We start from the raw sequence: 19370 nt of genomic DNA on the forward strand, positions 1-19370 counted from the left end.
TCAAGGTGTGTTGTCTTTGACAGTTTCTCTGTAACTAAGGAGTCGATTAACAAGGTCCGACACAGCACATTTTCACATCCCTGTTATCTACAAAACAAGAGCAGACCTGTTCTGCATCTCTAGACAAGGCAGAGGGCCATCATTATCCTCTGTGATGTGAGGAAAGGCTGCAGGTGGATGTGCAAACTCAGCAGGGCACTGAGGCCACGGGTCAGGTCTGGCAGCAGGACCATCCAAGCTGGGCAGAGCTCTCGGCCCACACTGGCAGTGCCAGGCTCGCTGTGCTCCGCTGTTTGCACACCCAGATTGCCCCTCAGTTACCCCTCAGCAGGAGCTCTGTGTGCAGCAGTGTGGTCAGAGACAATTCCAGTCCCTAAGGAAGAGCAGAATGGCACAGCCTTCCAATGCCGTGAGGGAGGAGAACCTGCCCGGGCTGATTAAGTGCTGCAGTTGACAGCAGATGTTATTTGTTAATTACTGACATAACCAAAGGGGGCTGTGGCTTGATAGGCTCCAGAACAGATACATTACCCACTTTGTTGTATCTCCTCATGGAACATATGGTGGCATTTTGATGTAGTACAATTTTAAACATTTCCTTAATGTATTCCTACATTGAATTCCTCACTCTTTCTGTTGCTTCTTGCTGGGTCAGAACATGTGCTTTCCTTTATTTTCCTTTTTTCTAGGATCCAATTACCCTCTATTTTCCGATACAGTAGAACTGCTCAGAGGTACTGATGTGTCTTTTCTGCCAATTCACACTTTTTTTTCCCACCTTTAAAAAATACCAACCAGATGGTTTCCAAAAATGCCAATTATATCTAATATATTGTTTGAAATTAAAGCATCACTGCAAAATGCCTCTCATCTTATTAACTGCTTGAAGCCATATGTATCCTTTTGGATGCACAAAGAACCGTGTGTTCCATCCCTGTATTAAACAAAAGCCTACTGAGAGTTTGAGCTGCTCCACGATCAGTCTGAGCACAGAGCTCACTTGTGTGATACAAAGTATTAGTGTGTATCTAAAGCTCAGATCTCAAAAGCAGATCCTTCAAACCGCTCAGCAGCTCAAATAGCACTCTATAAAGGACATTATCTTCTAATTTAGACTGGTAATTAAGAAATAGACCTCAATGAAGATACATATTTCCAGTGACAGATGTCTAAGGAATAATCTGCTTTGATTTGCAGCTAGGACGTTTCTTAACTATATTAAATGGTATTTAATTTCCTACTTTTCTGTAAGCCCACATTCCCACTCTGGAAGTCACCTGGGGATCTCCATAGCTGAAAGTTTTCTTAGGAGCAGCGTGGCCAGCAGGGCCAGGGCAGGGATTGTCCCTGTGCACTGGGCACTGGTGAGGCCACACCTCCAGTACTGTGTCCAGTTCTGGGCCCCTCAATTCAGGAAGGACACTGAGGGGCTGGAGTCCAGAGAAGGGCAGTGGGGCTGGGGAAGGGTCTGGGGCTCCTGTGAGGAGCAGCTGAGGGAGCTGGGGGTGCTTGGCCTGGAGGAGGCTCAGGGGGGACCTTCTCCCTCTCTCCTCCCTGGCAGGAGGTGCAGCCAAGTGAAGGTCAGGCTCACCAGTAACAGCAACAGGACAGGAGCAAGTGGCCCCAAGTTGCACCAGCGCAGGGTTAGGTTGGATTTAGGGAAATTTACTTCTCTGGAAGGGTTGTCAGGCACTGGAGCATGCTGGCCAGGGAAGGGGCAGAGCTCCCACCCCTGGAGGGAGTTAAAAGATGTGGTATTTGTGGGTATGGGTTAGTGGTGGACTTGGCAGTGCTGGGGTGACTGTTGGACTCGATCTGAGAGGGCTTTTCCAACCTAAACAACCTGATGATTCTGTACAAAATTGGGAATGTTAATGATCATAATTTAATTTCCTCCTAGAAACTGTTGCTGAAATTGACACATGCAAATGACTGAATTCATGGATGAATTAACACTTGGACAAAAGAGGGAATAAAGTGAAGAAAAAGCAAAATAATTATAAACCCCAGGTATTTAAATATTAATAACCTGATTAAATCTTTTCTTGCTATATTTGCTTAACCTATAAATATTTTTCACAGAGTGAAGCTACAGAATATCAGTGTGAAATCTAGTTTAAAGTAACAATAATTCCCAAGGAAAGGCCTTGTGTTTGACAGCTCTGGCAGATGTTAGTTGGAATCATCAAAAAGAGGCTTATGTCAGGCAAAGCTGATGACATGGAACTCACACTGAGTAAAGTAAACCCTTTATGCACTTAGCTGTTTCTGAACACCACGTAGCACCAGGAGTAAAATCAATTATGAAAATATTCCTAATAGGAGGATGAAGCAGTTAAAGCCAGAGCTGAAACTGTGCAAGGATGATTTTGCCAGACACGGGAATTCTAGAAAACTGTGGAAGGGCAGGGTTTAGGGATCCAAAAGAGACTCCAAAAATACCAGAAGCTCAACACAAGAAGGTGTAAAGAGCAAACAGCCAAGTGCACAGAGAGTCTGTGAAGCTTCCCAGGGAATGGCCAAGCACCAGCACTGCAGGCCTGGCATCGGGAACAGAGAGCCCCAAGGGCAGAGGCTCAGCCACAGCACAACAGGTCACGCAGCAGGAAGATCTAAAGGGGCAATTAATGAGGGGCCTACATAGGTGAAACAGTTCTAAGCTGCATCTGAGTAGGGATATAAGATCACTTTTCAAATAGAGACATACTTAAAATGATAAATGCAGTGCACTGAATAAGCTGTGTGCACTTGCTGAGCAATTTTAAAAACTGGGATATCAAGAGATGTTGCAAATGGCATGGACATTGTTGAACTGGCAATAAAATGGAAGTTATCACTGTAGTACTTAGAAACCTCACCAAGTAAAAACCTGCTGTTATGATGCAGGTCAAAAAAATGGCAAGAAAAATTCAGAAAATAACCATGACAAACACACACATGCCAGAGTTTGCACGATGATTTTCTAGAACAAAATCCAGCATGATTTGCAATATATCAAAATGTCGTGTATCTGTTTCAATTTGGGGAATACAGTGAACTCACAATACTTCAAAGGTCATTCATAAAGACTGAAGTGCAGTAGCAAAAATCTTACTTTAAACATTATCTTAAAAATATCTTTGCTCTTTCTTCTGACAGATCGTTTGTACAATGATTTTTTTCCTTATTTCCTTAAAATTTCTGTGGGGTTAAAAAAAAAAAAAAGGCAGTAAATGCTGCACAGGTCTTTTCCTAAAAGAAAACCTTTAAACTCTGTAGGCCAGTGTAGAAATGCCAAACCATTACATTTGAGGTCTAGAAACACATTGAAAAAATGAACACAAAACAAAGAAGCAAATACAAAAGAGCTGAATAAAGGAAAGTGTAAACACGCTCTACTTCAAACAAGAAATTATGGTGTTTTTTATTTTCTTCTTGATAAAGTAGCATATTTTAATAAGATTACAATAAAATTACCACAGGATATTAACAAAAAAAACCAAAACAGGTATTTAGAAAATTTTCTATATACACATTTGCTTAAAAATTCTATAATGTAAACATTAGCATAACAAGTTAAAATAATATTACAGTTTATTAATACCTATGTGAATACTGTACATGTATATGCTTAAGAATTAATACTATCTTTTCTACAGCTTAACAGGAAAAAAAAAGATTCCTCCCTCCCCACAGGAAAAGGGAAATGCAGCTCCCTCAGTTGCCAGCAGGTCTGGTCCCACACACAATTTGACACAATTTATCTCAGGGGTAGGCAAGAAGGAAAGCACAGCCTTTCTGAACTGTCTTTTCAACCACATTTACAGCTTGATAATTTTTAGTGTCTTAAATTATTAACAAGAAAACCTCTTATCACAGTTTAACTCCTGGGATGGCATGGAGATAATTTCTGCAATCTTGTCAGAGGAAGTCATTCCCCTACGTGGAAGTGCAATAAACTCATTTTGATGCAATAAAAAACAATGTTGGGGGTTTTTAAAGTCCAGATATTTGCAGCAATTTGTAAATCTGGAAAATTCATTCCTCTCTAAACATTTCAGCGCTGTTGTCTACTATAAATTCATGCCATTATGAACCAAAAACTAAGCCAGTATTATTAATTAGAAGTATGCTTTGATTATGTTTTTAAAATAAATTTTATATATAATCTAAGTTGTCTATACCTGGAGCACAGAAGCACAGTCAGTGCAGAGTAAGAAAGAAATGTACAGTGTCAGACCTCTGTGCAGGACAAGAGTTTTATCTGCCATTCAATATGTGAGATACAAAGCAGGTTAGCTGAGAGTTTTTAACATACTCTATATTTCATATAGATACTTTCATATAGTGAAGTGTTGCTTTGAATACAAAATGCTAAGAAACTACTGAAATTACAAAATAATCATCAAGGGAATATTCCATGTGGTGCTCACTGGAACACCCTGACCTACAGAAACTGCAGGAGACAAATTCTCTACTTCCTTGAGTTGTTAAATCACTATTCCAGAAGTGACTCAAGGTCCAATACAGAAGTATTATTATTGTTCCCAAGGAAAAGGTGTTAAACAGGTTTCTTCCCAGTTATCCAAGAGTTCCAGCTGAAGAGCCCAGAGCTGTTCCAGCCTCTGCCAGAGAGTGTAGCAGCAGGATTTGGGCAGGGAATATTTCTCTTTCTTTCCAACAGCTGTTCCACAGGTTTCTCATTGCAATTTCAAGCAGGTGACTGTATTTCTATCCACAGGTAAATATTATCTGTGCTCAGAATTCCAAAGCATGAGATGAAAAATGCTTTGGAGTAGGGGGGAGGTTGAACCTCTGAAACAGCAGGACACTTAGAGCAGAACTGAGATCCCTGCGTTCTTTGGGGGGAAAAGAATGACATCCATATCTGAAAGCACTAAAAACTGATTCTGGCAACAATCTCATATTCTTAAACCATTAATACATCCTGACAGAAGCATCATTAGTTCATTGGGGTCTCATTTTTTATTAGCTGGCTCCTCTGAGTCAGTCAACCCCATTTGTTAGTAGGTTCTTATTAATTAATTTGACAGCTACCATGCAGATATTGTTCTGTACAAAAAACCATGACTTTGTAACAAAAAAATAAAAAGCACCTTAGCAATAAGTCACAATTTTGAGCAAGTAAGCTTTAATACCATTGTGTTCTTTCTCTAAAGACTTGTATTAATCCAATCTCAATAGTTCATGACTCAGTAGATTCTGTAAGGTAGTTTAATTTGATTACAACTATCACATCAACAATAAATTCCATAAAAAAGACTGGTTTTGAAATTATTATCTTCCCAAGAATATGTGACTTAATGGACATATCAATTTAAGCCTTTATAACTACGTCAATATTCTGCCTCATATAAACCTTGAAAATTTATTGTTATTATGGAGAACTTTGATTTAATTTGCAAAAGCCAAGTCGACACAATGCTATAATGAATGACAGAATCTCCAAGTAAATGAGATTCTGAAAAACCACAGTCAGCCTGTGATAAATACTGGTAGACACATCTGCAAAAGCTGGAAGACCTTTGCCTGCTCTGTGTTTCTTAGGAAAATGTTCATTTTCCATGTGATTGGGCAGCAGCATTACAGTGAAAGTTGTGCCACTTTTTTACAGTTCATTTTTAATAGTCACTGATGAGAAGCCCTGGAGACCCAACACATCTAAAGATGAAGCAGGAATGAAATGCAAATGATAGCACAAATTCCTCTGCGCTGCCTCATGCCACGCCATAGCCCAGGGCTTGCAGGAACAGCTCCAGGCCCAGCCCAAGGCCCCTGTCTGGGATCACAGGAATGGGGAACCCATCACCTCGCTGAGCACATCCAGGGCTTTGGGAGCTTGGAGTCAGTGCAAAGGAAGTTAGAACTGCACAAAAATTGTAACAATGTGCACAGAATTAGGTGACAGAGAACAAACTGATCAAATCATTCCGTTGATAGAATAGTTGTTACACTTACAGCTATTTAATAGAATAACAGAACTACTTGGGATTCTTAACACCAGCTGGTCAACCTTCTCCAGCAAATTTTGTTCATGTTGGTTAATTATCAGAGGTGAGATTTGCAAGATACATGTGATTCTCTCTAAGGGCATTTCAGAAAGTCTTGAGGTGCTTAAAACGTGGCCATTCCTGTCCCAAGGAATCCCCCTGCAGTCATACAGGTCCTCCCTGATCTTCAGAATAACCAGGGCTATGGAGTGGGAGAGCCACCTTGAGAAAAAAGGCTTTCATTTGATTACTTTCTGGGACTTTAGAGAAACTACAGCTGAGCTTTTAAGTGGATTAGTGACACCCCTATTCCGGTCTCTTGTATCACCAAGTGAACATTGTTTGCACACTGTAATCTCAGGAGCTGACACACAATTCAGCTGAAGTTAACAAAGCAATTTGTACACGGTAAACAAGTTTAGTATTTTTATGTGATCTACATACATAGATTAAAAATTACAAGAAGCAAGACAATCAGGGATTTTAAGAGCCAGATGCAGACACAAACAATTCCTCTTAAACAACTAAAAAAGAATTCAGTCTGTGCTAAATGAGATTTCTTATAATTTTCAACTTTCTATTCTTGCATCTGTGGATTATTTCCTGAAAATGAAAACAGCTTTATGTGACAGATATATCACATAGGTTTCCACAGAGTGTTTGCTTTCTGATTTACTTGCAATTCAGTGCTAAAAGATGTGTGCCATATTACTATTAACCAACTTTCTGGAAAATGAATTAGAGTTGTTTCAAAGTGGGACCATCATTATAGCTACTTTTCTTTCCAACAAGGACAAACTAAACCACCAGCAGTGCATCAAAGAGTTTGGAGAAGGTGCTTAACTGACAAGGTACTCACTTTCCTTTCTTCTTAAGTAAGTGTCCCGCTGTAAGTTACACAGAACAAACAGTAACTCCCGTGTTAATGCAAACAAACCCGCTGGCTCCCAGGTTGGCCTTTGGGCTTTCCTATTTATCTGTTTATTTTGTAACTTGAGAACTCTTACTGGTTGAAAAACACTGTTTCATTCCTGTGTCATGATTTCACTTGGTGGCATTTCACCTACTGAAATTTCTGACCCGAGGAGTGAATTCCACTCCTCCCTGCCACGTTCTGCTGGTCAGTGCAATCTGAAAGCCACAGATGGCAGTGGTGGGAACCCGGCACCGGCGCTGCTCCCGGTGTGCAACAATCCTCTCCTGACTCAAGAAGTGCAACTGAAAATGACTGGACCACCCACCTGCCTGAATAACACAAATGTGCACAGGTTTGCAGAACGTAAGTTCCAGTTTGCTACAACTTCAGTAAAGCAGTGAGGTAAAAAATCTGTTATTAATAATCAGCTTGGTTTTTTTCTGGAGACTGATATAAGATTTCAGTATCCACTGATGTGAGAATTTAATATAATGAATGGGTAATAAAATGACAAGATACATCAATTTAAGTAACATTATCCAAAAAAACTTCTGAGAAGAAAGATGTTCTTACACAAAGGAAAACCAGAATACAATTAATAGAAAATGTGAACATATACTGCTTAAAGTTAATGAAGAGAAGAAGATAGCTAAACCATAATGAACTGCCTACGGCAGTGCAGCTAATGGATACTGAACTGGATTCCAGTTAATCCATGGCAGGACTTCCATCACTTGTAATAATTCTTGTCAATATTTTAGTCACTCTAACAGTAGTAGCATTACAAATTACTTTTCAATAAGAGGTGATGGGTAACAGGCACTTTCATTACAGGCATTTTTTGAGTATCACCACGTGAAGGGTTTTACAAAATCAGATTCATGATGGACTGTTCTGTAACAACAGCAACAGATGGGTAACAAAATAGAACCCAAGACTTGAAAGCACTATTTTGTAGCACACTCATTTTGTGTATCCTTGCAGTGGTTTGTAGAAATGAATAATATTGCACCTGCCTTCCAGCAGGACTGAAATTTTACTAAAAAATTATTACATTCTCTGATTTTAAAGAATACTTCCCACAAATGAAAGCTATTGAGAATATCTACCTAGAAATGTACAAAAAGATATTTTTCCACCTGTAATGTTTTTCTCATCATCTACATTGTCAAGTTTTTAAAAACCTTTGTGTGTCAGAGGTTTACAATTAAAAAAAACAATACAACCGAGTCTATTTACAAAAGGTAATAAATTAGTGAGGTTCTTTTAAGCACATCTTTCTGACATATTAAGTAGTGATAATTGTAACTGTTCTTCTAAGGAAAAAAATTATCTTGACATGATACCCATGTCTCTCTGGAACAGAAAAATGTACATGTAAAAAGGGAGAGAACATAATACAAACAAGGAATTCATTTTAACAGAAGGACTTCAGAGGAACAAAGGAGAATATGTGCAGTGCAGCTTTACAAAACAAAGGCAATGCCGAGCAGTTTGCAGAGCTCTGCTGAAGAGCCCTCGTATTCTTTTGAGAAAGTGATTACTGCCTTCCAAGTAGTTAATCAGGATGTGACCCTTGGTAATGAATGTCTCTTTTCAGGATTTGAGTTGATGCAGCTGTAGTCTCTTCAGGAGCTTAAATCACAAATGCAGGCCGGGGAGGCCTCGCAGCACATGTCCCAGCCCCGGAGCCCCCGCAGGGCCGGTCACAGCTCACGGCGGGGCCGGTCACAGGTCCCGGCAGGGCTGGTCACAGGTTCAGCGGGGCCGGTCACAGGTCCCCGCGGGGCCGGTCACAGGTCCCCGCAGGGTCGGTCACAGGTCCCCGCTCTGCGGCTCCAGGGTCCGCGTGTCCCGCGCGTGGCCGCGCGCCAGTCTGGGGAAGCGCGGGGTGACCCTCGGGCGGCCGCCCCTGCCCGCCGGCTCTCCAGAGGGGGGAATGTCACTGGGGAGACAAGAAAGAAAGACAGGAGGAGCTCGTTTGTGCTCCGTGTAAATCACTGCGTGGTTATTTCAAACATGAAGAAAGCAGATGTTATGAGAGCCTGGCACATGACTGCAGAGAACAGCACACAGCTCCAACACCACGGAATTGCATTCCTTCTACTGCTATCCGGAGTGGGAATTACAGAATGGGCTCTTTCAGAAATGAGAACTAGTAGAACTTTCAATACATTATGGAAGATTGCGAGTCACAGGATACAAGCAGATCTCTATGAGCTGCAGTTCCGAAATGGCGGGAAAAGCATTCGGAAGTGAGAAAAGTACAAGCAGAATAGACAAGAGCTTGGATGATGCTCAATTAACAATCCTCTAATTATGGATGGATGTATCATTACATGATGAAGCACATTAGTAATACATCCCTGTTGGGAATTCTTCTGTCTCTTCTGACCCACAACAGACTACAGCCCTACATGAACGAGCCTTTTGGCAAAGACTCGGAGAGGAAGAACATTAAGTCCAAAAACAAGCAGTAACAGAAAAATGGAGCTTACCCAGGTGATAGTCAGGCTATAGACTCCTCGGAAAACTACAGTATAAAGGGATAGCATTGTACTTTTGCCATTCTTTCAGAGGACTCCACATGGTTTTTAATTAAACTGCTTACATACAGATCAATAAATAAAAATCGCTTTGCATTTAGCAACTCGGCTAGGCAATGAAATTACACAGCATACAAAGCCAAGCTTATTTTCACAAGTTAAAAACCCCAACCTTTTAATACCTATCTTGAGAATGCAGTAAGTCTATAAGGGAGAAATTGCTCTTCTGCAGTTCTGGCCATATTAAACAAATACAGATATATTTTAAAACACTCCCTGACTTTCTCTGTGCAGTTCCCTTTTCCCTGCAGGGTGACCTTCCCCATGCACAGGTCAGACAGCCCTGCCAAAGCCACAGGCACACTCAAGCTCCACTGAGGCATTTTGAGCACCACATGAGAGGTGTTACCAAAGCAAAAGCCTCTAACAAGTCCTGGGACTGAGAGTAAAATTCACTTGCAGGGAGAAGAGCACTTCTGCCAGAAAGGGCAGCTGTCTTGCTGGGAACCATTAGCTTTGTAACCACAGTGCACACACACTGGCTCTTCCCATAGAAATAAGACGAAAAAACCACCATGGAAAAATTATGTTCAATTCAGACATGAAACATTAACAGAAAAATGAAAGTGATAGGTCTTTTTAATGGCAGTGTATTTAACTTGTCTACATTTCTAAGCAGAAAAACCTAAAACAATCTTAACTAAAATAATAAAGAATTTTCCTATATCAAGATTCACCACACTCCTCTTACAGTATTTAGTCTTCCAAGGTAACTAAGAAGCCCTTAATGTAAAAAAATGCCTAAAATACCTGTGATATACACCCTCTTCTTCTTCAAAAACAAAATTAACAAGTCAGGCCTTTAATTCCTTATTTTTCTTGTCACTAAAAGTCTAAAAATTAATTTAGCATGTGTTATTAATTCTTCGTAGCCAAGGATAATTGGACTTGCAACCATGGTCCTATGAGTTCTTATTTTGAAACTCAGCAATACTGTCTAAGTTGCTGTACAGAATTCTGATCATGTGAATCCAATTTCAGCTGTGCTCATTAGCATGAATTTCTTTTAGTAACATGAATATTATTACTCATAATTTTTACACCATTTATAAAATTGAGCAATGCAGGGTTGATACTCTTAATGCTTGTAAAACAGAGCATGGGATATTGGCTTCAGACAGTTGTGATTTTGTGTTAAGGTATGTATTTTACAGAACATGTAAACATAAAATAATCTAAATATCAAATTTACAATGGAATCAAATTAGGGTTTTCACCTGATTGGGCTTTGCTCAGTCTAAACTAGGTTAATTCACCAGCATGATGGCCACTGCTGGTGAGCTTTAGCTTCTTGAGCAGACAGACAGATGTACAGGTAGTTTACACTGCAGAGGAGAGCACGGACTTACTTGCAATTACTATAATTTGGTGATTGCTTTATTGAAAGCACATTTTAATCCACAAGCTCCTCCTGCTGGCACGTCCTCAAAACGACATTAGTGCCAGCCCATGGGGAGCAATGCCATGCAAAGGAAACAGGGCAAAAGGGGCAAGAGGAATTCCCCTAAAATGAAGAGTTATGGATCAATCCCAGTCTGCCCTGCCAGGCAAGGCTGAGGTAACCAGGTCATTTGGGGTAATTACATCAACACCAATGTCTGGGAGCAAAGGACAGACACTGCAAGTCACTCTGCTAATTTAAATGATGCTGCTCCAGAACAAGAGATATCTAACAACTAAATTAGAGGTAATTTGTCTTCAATGTCTTAGCTAATTTTTATAATGACAGTCCAGACTCCAAGACAAATCATTATGTTATGTAGGTTTGCAGAAATCAATGTATAGCTGAGGAATTAGCTCTTCACGAATCCAGCAAGAAAAAGGAAACTGAAGCTGAAATCAAATTCATCAACTTCCACACACCAGATGTTCTATGGGAAAAAAAGTTTAAAGTATTACAAAAGAGTAACAAATTTAAAGTTATATACCTTTCAGTCCCTTTCCATCTGCCCTTTTCAAAAGGCTGATGAGACAATCAGCCATCTCACTCGTATTTCAGTTCAAGCTTTTTTACCAAAAGGACCAACCACCCCCAAAACACGTGGTAATCAAGCAGGAGGAAAAGATTCATCTCCCATCTCTTCTGTCTTCTGTTACTAGGTTCAATAATTTAGTTCTGGCCCTGAGGTCAAATGATACCTATAAAGTCTCTGGCACTAAACAAGACACCTTTTTAAATGACGTGACAGTTCGATGGGTCAGATATTCCACAAACCTTTGGGCAGAGGTGTGGAGACCTTAAAATGATCCTGTCAGTATTTCTGGCAAATGGACACAAAGATGAAATTGAGACAAATCTATTTTTGCCTCGCTGTGTTTGGGACGGAGGAGGGAGGAATAAGCCACACCTCTGTGCAGTGCTGACAAACCCTCTCCTTTGCCCATCCGGCAGGAACAGCCCCCAGGCTCGTCAGGGGCTGAGTTCACCTACAGCTCATTGATTTACTCAGATTGAAATACAAACTTCAGATATGTAGATCTAAAGCAGGAGTAGCTGTGCTACAGTGACTCTGCCAGCCGCAGTCCCTGCAGTCAGCACTGACTCTTTAACCTACACCCATCCCAGCTACACCTGTTTGGTTTTAATACAACATTCTTCTTTTGCCTTCTGAGCCGCTGCAGTGAAACAGGGTTTCATTCTCTGGGCCGAGTGTGGCAGAGACAGATGCTTGCCAGGCACTGCACTGCTCAGCACTGGAATGTCCCTGTATTAAAGGCTCAGGTTCTTTTCTACATTCTCTCCTTGTCCCATTCTGAAGAAAAGAAGCAGCCTGCTGAGGCAATCAATTCCTCCTTCCCACCAGGCCATTGTTTAGCTTTCAAGCATTCCTGATTGATCTGCCCAGCGTTTGTTTGGCAAACGATTCAGTTTCATTGATTTTTGTCTTGGTGTCAAGTTCTGCCTGAGGTGCATCTATAGAAAATAGCTTAAAATAACCGGTCCTTTTCATCAGCTGCTGGTTTATTCATACCTTTGATTTATTGCTCTCCCTGTATCCAAATGTAAACTGCATTTTGTGGGGTTTTCTTTACATACTCAGCAGATGGAACTGCAGTATTCCCCGGGCTGATGTTGTGAACGTTTACATGAAGGAATTTATTTCCCATCTCACTGCCTACTCTCCAGATAAAATTAGAGAGAGGTGTTCCTATACAAACAGTGAAACATGCCTGCAATTGGACATACTTTTGTATCAGCCAGAGAGCAGAAGTCATCAGCAGGTCTTGGGAGTGTAACCAAGCTCAGGGTCAGCTATTTCATGTGTCTGTAGATCCATCTCACATGTAAATGCATCTCTGGAGACATTGGTAATTCTAGTGCTGCTTGAGTTGTGCTAAATACGCATCATGAAAAAAGGCATTTGCTGGCAGATAAATTTGGTGACTTTTGCCAGCTTCTTGTGTTATTAATTCTTTGTTAGTCGTTATAATAATGTAATTGCTGGTTATAAACCCAGTGTTTAATGTTGTAACTGGTCTCAGGCAGGAGCCTCCTCAGAAAGGCAGGATTAAACAATGCCCAGCCTGTCTTAAGAGATGCTTATTAGACAATTGAGTTTTAATTCTGACTTGCCAATACGACATAAAATCAGCTGAAATACCTGTTTAGTGGCATTATGAACTGAAATTCTGAATTCATAAAATCATTTCACATAATGTAGCAACTCATGCTTTGCAGTCAACTGGGCAAAATCCTTGTTTCCAGCTGTTCAAGTGTAAAAATAATCGGAGCCACATTCTTGCCGCTGCTCCCAATTTTGTAGAAATGAAATATAATTATTAATGAGAAACTGTAATCTCCATTTATTAATGAAAATGGCTGAGTTGGGATGTTTAAACAGTAAATTATTAACAGAAGAGATGGAAAGAAAAGGGAAAGATAATCCCTCTATAGTATACTTTGACACTGAAAATCCTGAAGACACTGTTAAAGCAAAGTTGTCAGGTTACAAACTGAATAATCATTTCCCATCAAGATTAGATCTGAAATGAAATTTCAAGAAATGGAAAGCATTAATTTTAATGCTCTGCCCAACCATTTGGTTAATGTACAGCTCCTTCTACTTGCACACACACACTTCTGCAGCAGAACACAATACTCATGAAGTATTTGATCTCTTCTGGCTGTGAAATAATGACACATAATGGTCCTTCCATTTGTTATAATTCAAATTATCCTGACTTGAACATTCACATGCCATAATTCAGTTTCCATACCCGCAGGAAGATATTCTTCATCAACATCTGCACAGATATTTGAATTTTTCTGTAAACCACAACACTGTACTTAAGTAATGATAGGATCTTTTTTTACTTCTGCTAACTTCATTTTGAAGCTGGCATAACAAGATGGTTACTGTAGAAATGAATAACACCTATGATTAATTTTGGCAATTAAATACACTCTCATTCAAGACATGCTCAGGACCTTTCATCCAAGCAATACTTAACCTGGAGTCTCATTCCTTGGATTTCCAATACTTAATGCCATCTGCATTTGGGAATGGTTACTTTGCATGGCCTGTGATGCCCCAGCCAGAATAACACAATGCATGAATACCAAATGAGCCCTTCACAGCTCACTAGAAAGCCAGAAACTTAAATACACATTTACAATGATTTATAAGTGGTATGATTGGTTTGTGTATTTCTGCGCTTAGTTGAAAGGCAGCAAGTTTGGCTGTTCCATCCTTTTCCATCCAGAAATCACCAACACTCCACTCCACTCCTCCTCCTCCTGTCAGGGGTTGACTGAGCTGTGTGAGCAGAACCATCTACACACACGAGGTGATTCACTGAGCAAAGGGGGCAGTAGCAGAACATGTTCCAAGGCTGTTTATATAACACAAAACACAGGATTTACTTTCAGAAGAACAATGCTCAGTTAATACCTGGATTTATTTTTTCCTGCTAATAAGTAATTATCTTTAATGAATGCAGAGACAGCTAGGATACATTTTTATTGAAAATACTGAGGTAACCAAAGACAGAAGATGTGCATCAGGATTCACAATGCATCTTACATGTGAAAATAAAAGGACTCAAACTCTTGTTTGACAAGTAGCAATTTCCATGTGCTGAGGCAGCAGTGCATTCCAGTGAATAGCCAGGCACTTCCTCCTCCATATTCACAAGCTGTTTGCACACAAAAATGACATGGAAGGAAGACAACTTTAATTACCAAATTAGCTTTTAAACAGCCCATAATCAATACAATTGGCATTGGGCACAACAGCAGAGCTTACACCAGCATCTGAGAAGCCAGGAGAAGTCAAGCATTAACCAGTGAGCGCCCCAGCTTCTAGTTTGCACAGAACACAAAATGCAGAAAATTAATCATGTTTCATGCCAAGGAGTGGGGAGAAAAAAAAAAGCTTAAAATATTTCTTCCTACCTGTTCATCCCTATCATCCCTATCATTTACCTGATAGTGAGCTCACTTGTTAGTCAGACTAATGGCAATTAAGGACTTGGTGCCTATTCCTGCCTTGCTTTACCAGGTGGGACTTGAAGCCTTCAACACTTCCTCACTCAGCTTCCTGGGAAAGGCAGCACAGTCACCAGTCTCCTGAAAACCTGCCACCTGTTTTACCACGTGCTCAGGAGCAAACAGCTCCTGAGGCTTCGGTTCTGGGCTGGGCAATGGCCCTGCTGCAGCCAATGGGCTGCTGTTTCCCTGCTGGGAGGTTCTGTCCCCTCCATGCTCCCTGACTCTGCTTTGCTACAAATCCAGCCAGGCAAGAAGATTTGCCCCAGAGCACTACCATGTACAGTGCTCAACAGAGTTGAAATAGTCTCCATGGGAATAATACAACTTTGCTTTGAGTTTTTCAAGCAAACTGCCCATCATAAAAAACAACCTGCACAATTGCCATCATTTTTAAGAACAAGCCCCTTCTTTCAAAATTACCATAAAAGCAAATGGAATGGTAAAGAAAAGTTGTGATCAAAACACTTTGTTTTGATCTTCCAAGGAAGTGCTTGAGTTTTAATTGCTCCATCAAGTTAAGAGGTATCAGCTGCTTCTCTCAAGTATCTGCATTTCTCCTGAAGATTGGACATGATGTTAACATGTGCAACAAGGCAGGAGGGAGCTCATGGGACAGTCTCAGGGGCAGATCCAGATTTGAATCAGTGTAATGTTAACAGTAATAGTTATGAATGTAAAGAATGAACAAATTTTAAAACTGTTCCTAAAGTCTTAGAGAATCAGAGCTCTCTTCTGGAAAATATGGTGGCAATGAGAAAGTGAAGAACTTGCTTTATAGCAATCACTCTTTCTAGTTTTTGGTTTTATTTTTTTAAATACTAAGAGCATGTAATTGCATTGAAACCAGAAGCTTGATACTAATAGTGATCCATGACCCAAAAACCTCAAAAAAACAGGCCATAATCACAACCCCCAGGAGCTTTTAGATCATTCTTCATTTTAGCCTATTATTTTTAGTTTCCCTAAGACAAAAAAAAAATCCCACTGAGTTGCACAGCCCAGAGAAAATAGTGCACCTGCACCTGGAAACATAATCACAGAAAGAGAGCTGAGACTTGGCATAGTGGAATTAAAATTTTACCCTCTAAATAAACAAAAGTAATCAAGATGGGGAAATATGTAAATAATTGAGCACTGTCAACAGAATAACAAGGGAAATGCTGACTTTGCTTGGTAATGAAGACAAGGACTGATGTTTACATTTAATCCAAGACAGAAGGGAAAGCTAATGGAAGGAATGACATTGCCTGGTAAATGCCTAAGGGAGCCAGCTTGGGATGCAGCACTCCTGATGGATCAGACAGAAACTAAACAAGCATCAGGCTGGCCAGCAAAAAGAAGGCCACAGGAACTGGCAACCAAAATCACATTTTCTGTTTAGTCATATTTCAGTTCTTTTCTCTGTAAAAAAGAAAATGTCAGTGATAAATACAGCTCATCTTTTTTTCCATTATGACTCCAAATTAGGTTAACAAGCAGCAAAATTTGCTACTGACTCCAGTGGGAGTTCAATGCGTGGTGCATTGCTGGCCAGGAGCCCCTGGAATTTGGGGTCAGCTCTCCAGGTATCATCTGATTCAGAGTATTTTAAAAGCTCCCTCTCTAATGCAGAACTTTGCCAATGAATTCAAAATAAAAATAAATCAGATTTGCAATAAGCTTGCTGCCTGCCAGAATATTAAAGAATCAATTGAGGACACCAGTGATCAGCTGGGACTCTCCCATTGCTGGCAGTCACTGCACTGTAGCTCCAGCCCTGGAGTGGCACTCCTGGCCACCAGGAGCTGCTGAACCTTCCTTGTTCTCAGCTCCATGGAGAAGCCTGGAAATGGCTGCTGCTGCCCAAGAATCTGCTTCTGTAGCCCAGCTGAGTTTTATCCCATAAGAAAGTTTCAGGATCACAAAACAAGCAATTTCATCTTTTACCTACGAAATTCCCAGTGAAGTTCTTCCTTTTCTTGTCTCTGAGTTTTGTGGCTTTTGAACACATGAAGATTTTGCTGTTAGGAAGACTAGTCAGCTTGGATAGAGGCCATTTATGGCTCCAAGTAAATTTTGAACTAAGTGGGAACTGAAAGAGCTGCTGAGATACCACTTTGCCTGGTTTAGGAACAGATCAGTGAAGGCCCTGTGTGCAGAGGTCAGGATTACACATGCATGTACCAGGGGGCAGTAAGATCACACAGAATTTTATCTTTGTTAGGGTAGTTCTGCTACTGCCCTGCTGGTGGGAGGCCCCACGAGGTGACACCCACGGGATGCAGAGCAGCCCCAGCCTGACAGGGAGCCTTTGCAGCCATACCCACACAGCTGCCCTGTGCTCAGGAAACACTGGGCACTGCATTTTATTGCTTTTAGGTGCATCTGACTCAGCTGTAACATTCACAGTGACAATATGATAAAATATTCAGTCTCCTGACAGTGCAGCCCAGCCCCATTTTCTTTCCTTTTGGTCATACCTTGCTATTCTCAATAGTGCTTTGGGATTTCTCTCTTTTAATATGTACAGTCCTTCTGTTGAAGGATTTCTAACAGAGCCAGACATTTAGAGCTATTCAGTATATTTATGATTTACCAGATTTACCCAGAAACTGTGTTAAGACTAATAAATTAAATCTTTTATGAAGAATTAATTTATGAGTTCTTAAAGGTTAAAATAGAAGATGAGAAACAAAATTTGAGGTCAAACAGACATGGAATAGTAAGAAAAGGGCTCTTTTGCTCATTTTTCAGTTTTAAAATTAGGCAATTTTATGCAAGCTGTTTGCAAGGCAGAGATTTCCAAGTTTGTGAACAGCAATTCCTGCAGACCCACATATTAGTGGGTCTCTTCTTACTATATATAATTCATTTTACTAAACTTTCAGGTGTAATTGTGTTACACTTCCAGAATCTTAATCTAAAAATAAACCTTCATGCTGCTATTGGTATAATCAAACTCTGGGGACTGTGTAATTAATATGTGAAGATTTGAAGAGAAATGGTTCTGGTCTGCTGTTGGCCATGGTGATATTGGCCAGCCCAGCACAAATCCTGCCTGGGATTCCTATCTGGGATGGGGTTGTCCCAGCACCTGTAAGCTGAAGAAGCCTGTTCCAGTATAAGGCAGATGTGCCTCAGGACATCTCAGCTATTCTGCCCAGATCCCACAGAGCAGGTGCCTGATGTTGGGCAGGTGCTGCAAACATGCCAAGTGCTCCAGCTGTGCTGTCCCTGGTGGGCGCCACACACAGTGGGTGGGATGGGCAGGGAGAGATTATTTGGAGACCTCTGAAGCACCTAAAGAATGTTTCAAAAAACCCAGCAATGATCACTGTTGTCACTCATTTGTTAATGGTGTGCAGGGCTATGGCAAGGAAGTACACAGGCACACTATTAATTTGTTTGTTATTAATAGACAAGTGCCTATAATTACACCAAGCTATTCTAGAATCCCTCAGCTAACTGTTCATGGACTGCTATCACCACAGAAGTGCCAAACAGATTAAAAATACACCACAAAAATAGCATCTGAAATGCAACAGAATTGAATGGTCTGTGTTTACAGCTGGCAGATAAACAAAACCAAGGAACAAAGCTTCTGTAGGATGTTTTGAATTTCACTGATGGCCTGTAGCTAATTCATGCTGTTTTCACATGAGACACTGAGGGCTGTTGCAATATTTTTCAATACAAGTTCAAATGAGGAAAAGAAATAACCCACCTCCTTTTGAAAAACTGTGCAGTTAGGCATAAACAAACTTGTTATGGTCTGGATTAAAGCCAAGTACATGCACAAGTACAAAGACACCTCCCTTATGAAGATTATTTGCTTTATGTATTGAGATGGATGCGTCCATTTATCCATTACTGTCAGTGTTGCACAGAAAGGAATATGAATAGGCACTGGAAGATGCAATATAAGGTGTATAAACAGGTTGTTCTAACCCACATTTTCATGAGTATTCCTTTCTGCTTCATATGCTAAGGGAAAGGAATAAAGTTTATATATCCATCTCTCAGCAAAGCCTCTTTTACTCCTCAAAATCTTTTCCACTGTGGAAAAGTAATTAAACTTAATCTTTGGTTTTATTCCCAGTGAAATAAGAATTATAGAATAGTTTTCCTTGTAATACTCAAAGAAAAAAAGTCATGTTGTTTTGTTAGCAAATTAACTTTTTAAAACCATTCTAGTCATTATGTAAAGTTTACATATATGAATATATTTACACACACACACATTCTGATTTCAAAAACTGTATTTTCAATAATTACTCCCCCTCTTTTTTCTCCCTAACAGATTTCTCAAGGGCAATTCCACTGAGATACTGACATTTCAGGGGATCTGTAGCAAACATCACGAACTCATGTCTGAGGGTTTAGCTTGT

General features: G+C 40.4%; 1 protein-coding gene across 2 annotated transcripts in view; it reads right to left on the reverse strand.

Moving 5' to 3' along the window:
* Nucleotides 1-3378: 3378 nt before the first annotated feature.
* The window catches only part of SNX29 (sorting nexin 29), a 98441-nt gene continuing 82449 nt past the window's right edge, over nucleotides 3379-19370 (reverse strand). The window contains exon 21 of one of the 2 annotated variants that reach the window (XM_071570749.1): nucleotides 3379-8851. In XM_071570749.1, coding sequence (XP_071426850.1) covers nucleotides 8722-8851 — 130 coding nt within the window. In that variant the 3' untranslated portion in view covers nucleotides 3379-8721. Of the gene's footprint in view, nucleotides 8852-14455; nucleotides 14649-19370 lie in introns of those variants that run through there. The other variant, XM_071570750.1, reaches the window with a different exon arrangement.

Source organism: Pithys albifrons, chromosome 16, assembly GCF_047495875.1.
Source record: "Pithys albifrons albifrons isolate INPA30051 chromosome 16, PitAlb_v1, whole genome shotgun sequence".
Taxonomy (NCBI): Eukaryota; Metazoa; Chordata; class Aves; order Passeriformes; family Thamnophilidae; genus Pithys; species Pithys albifrons.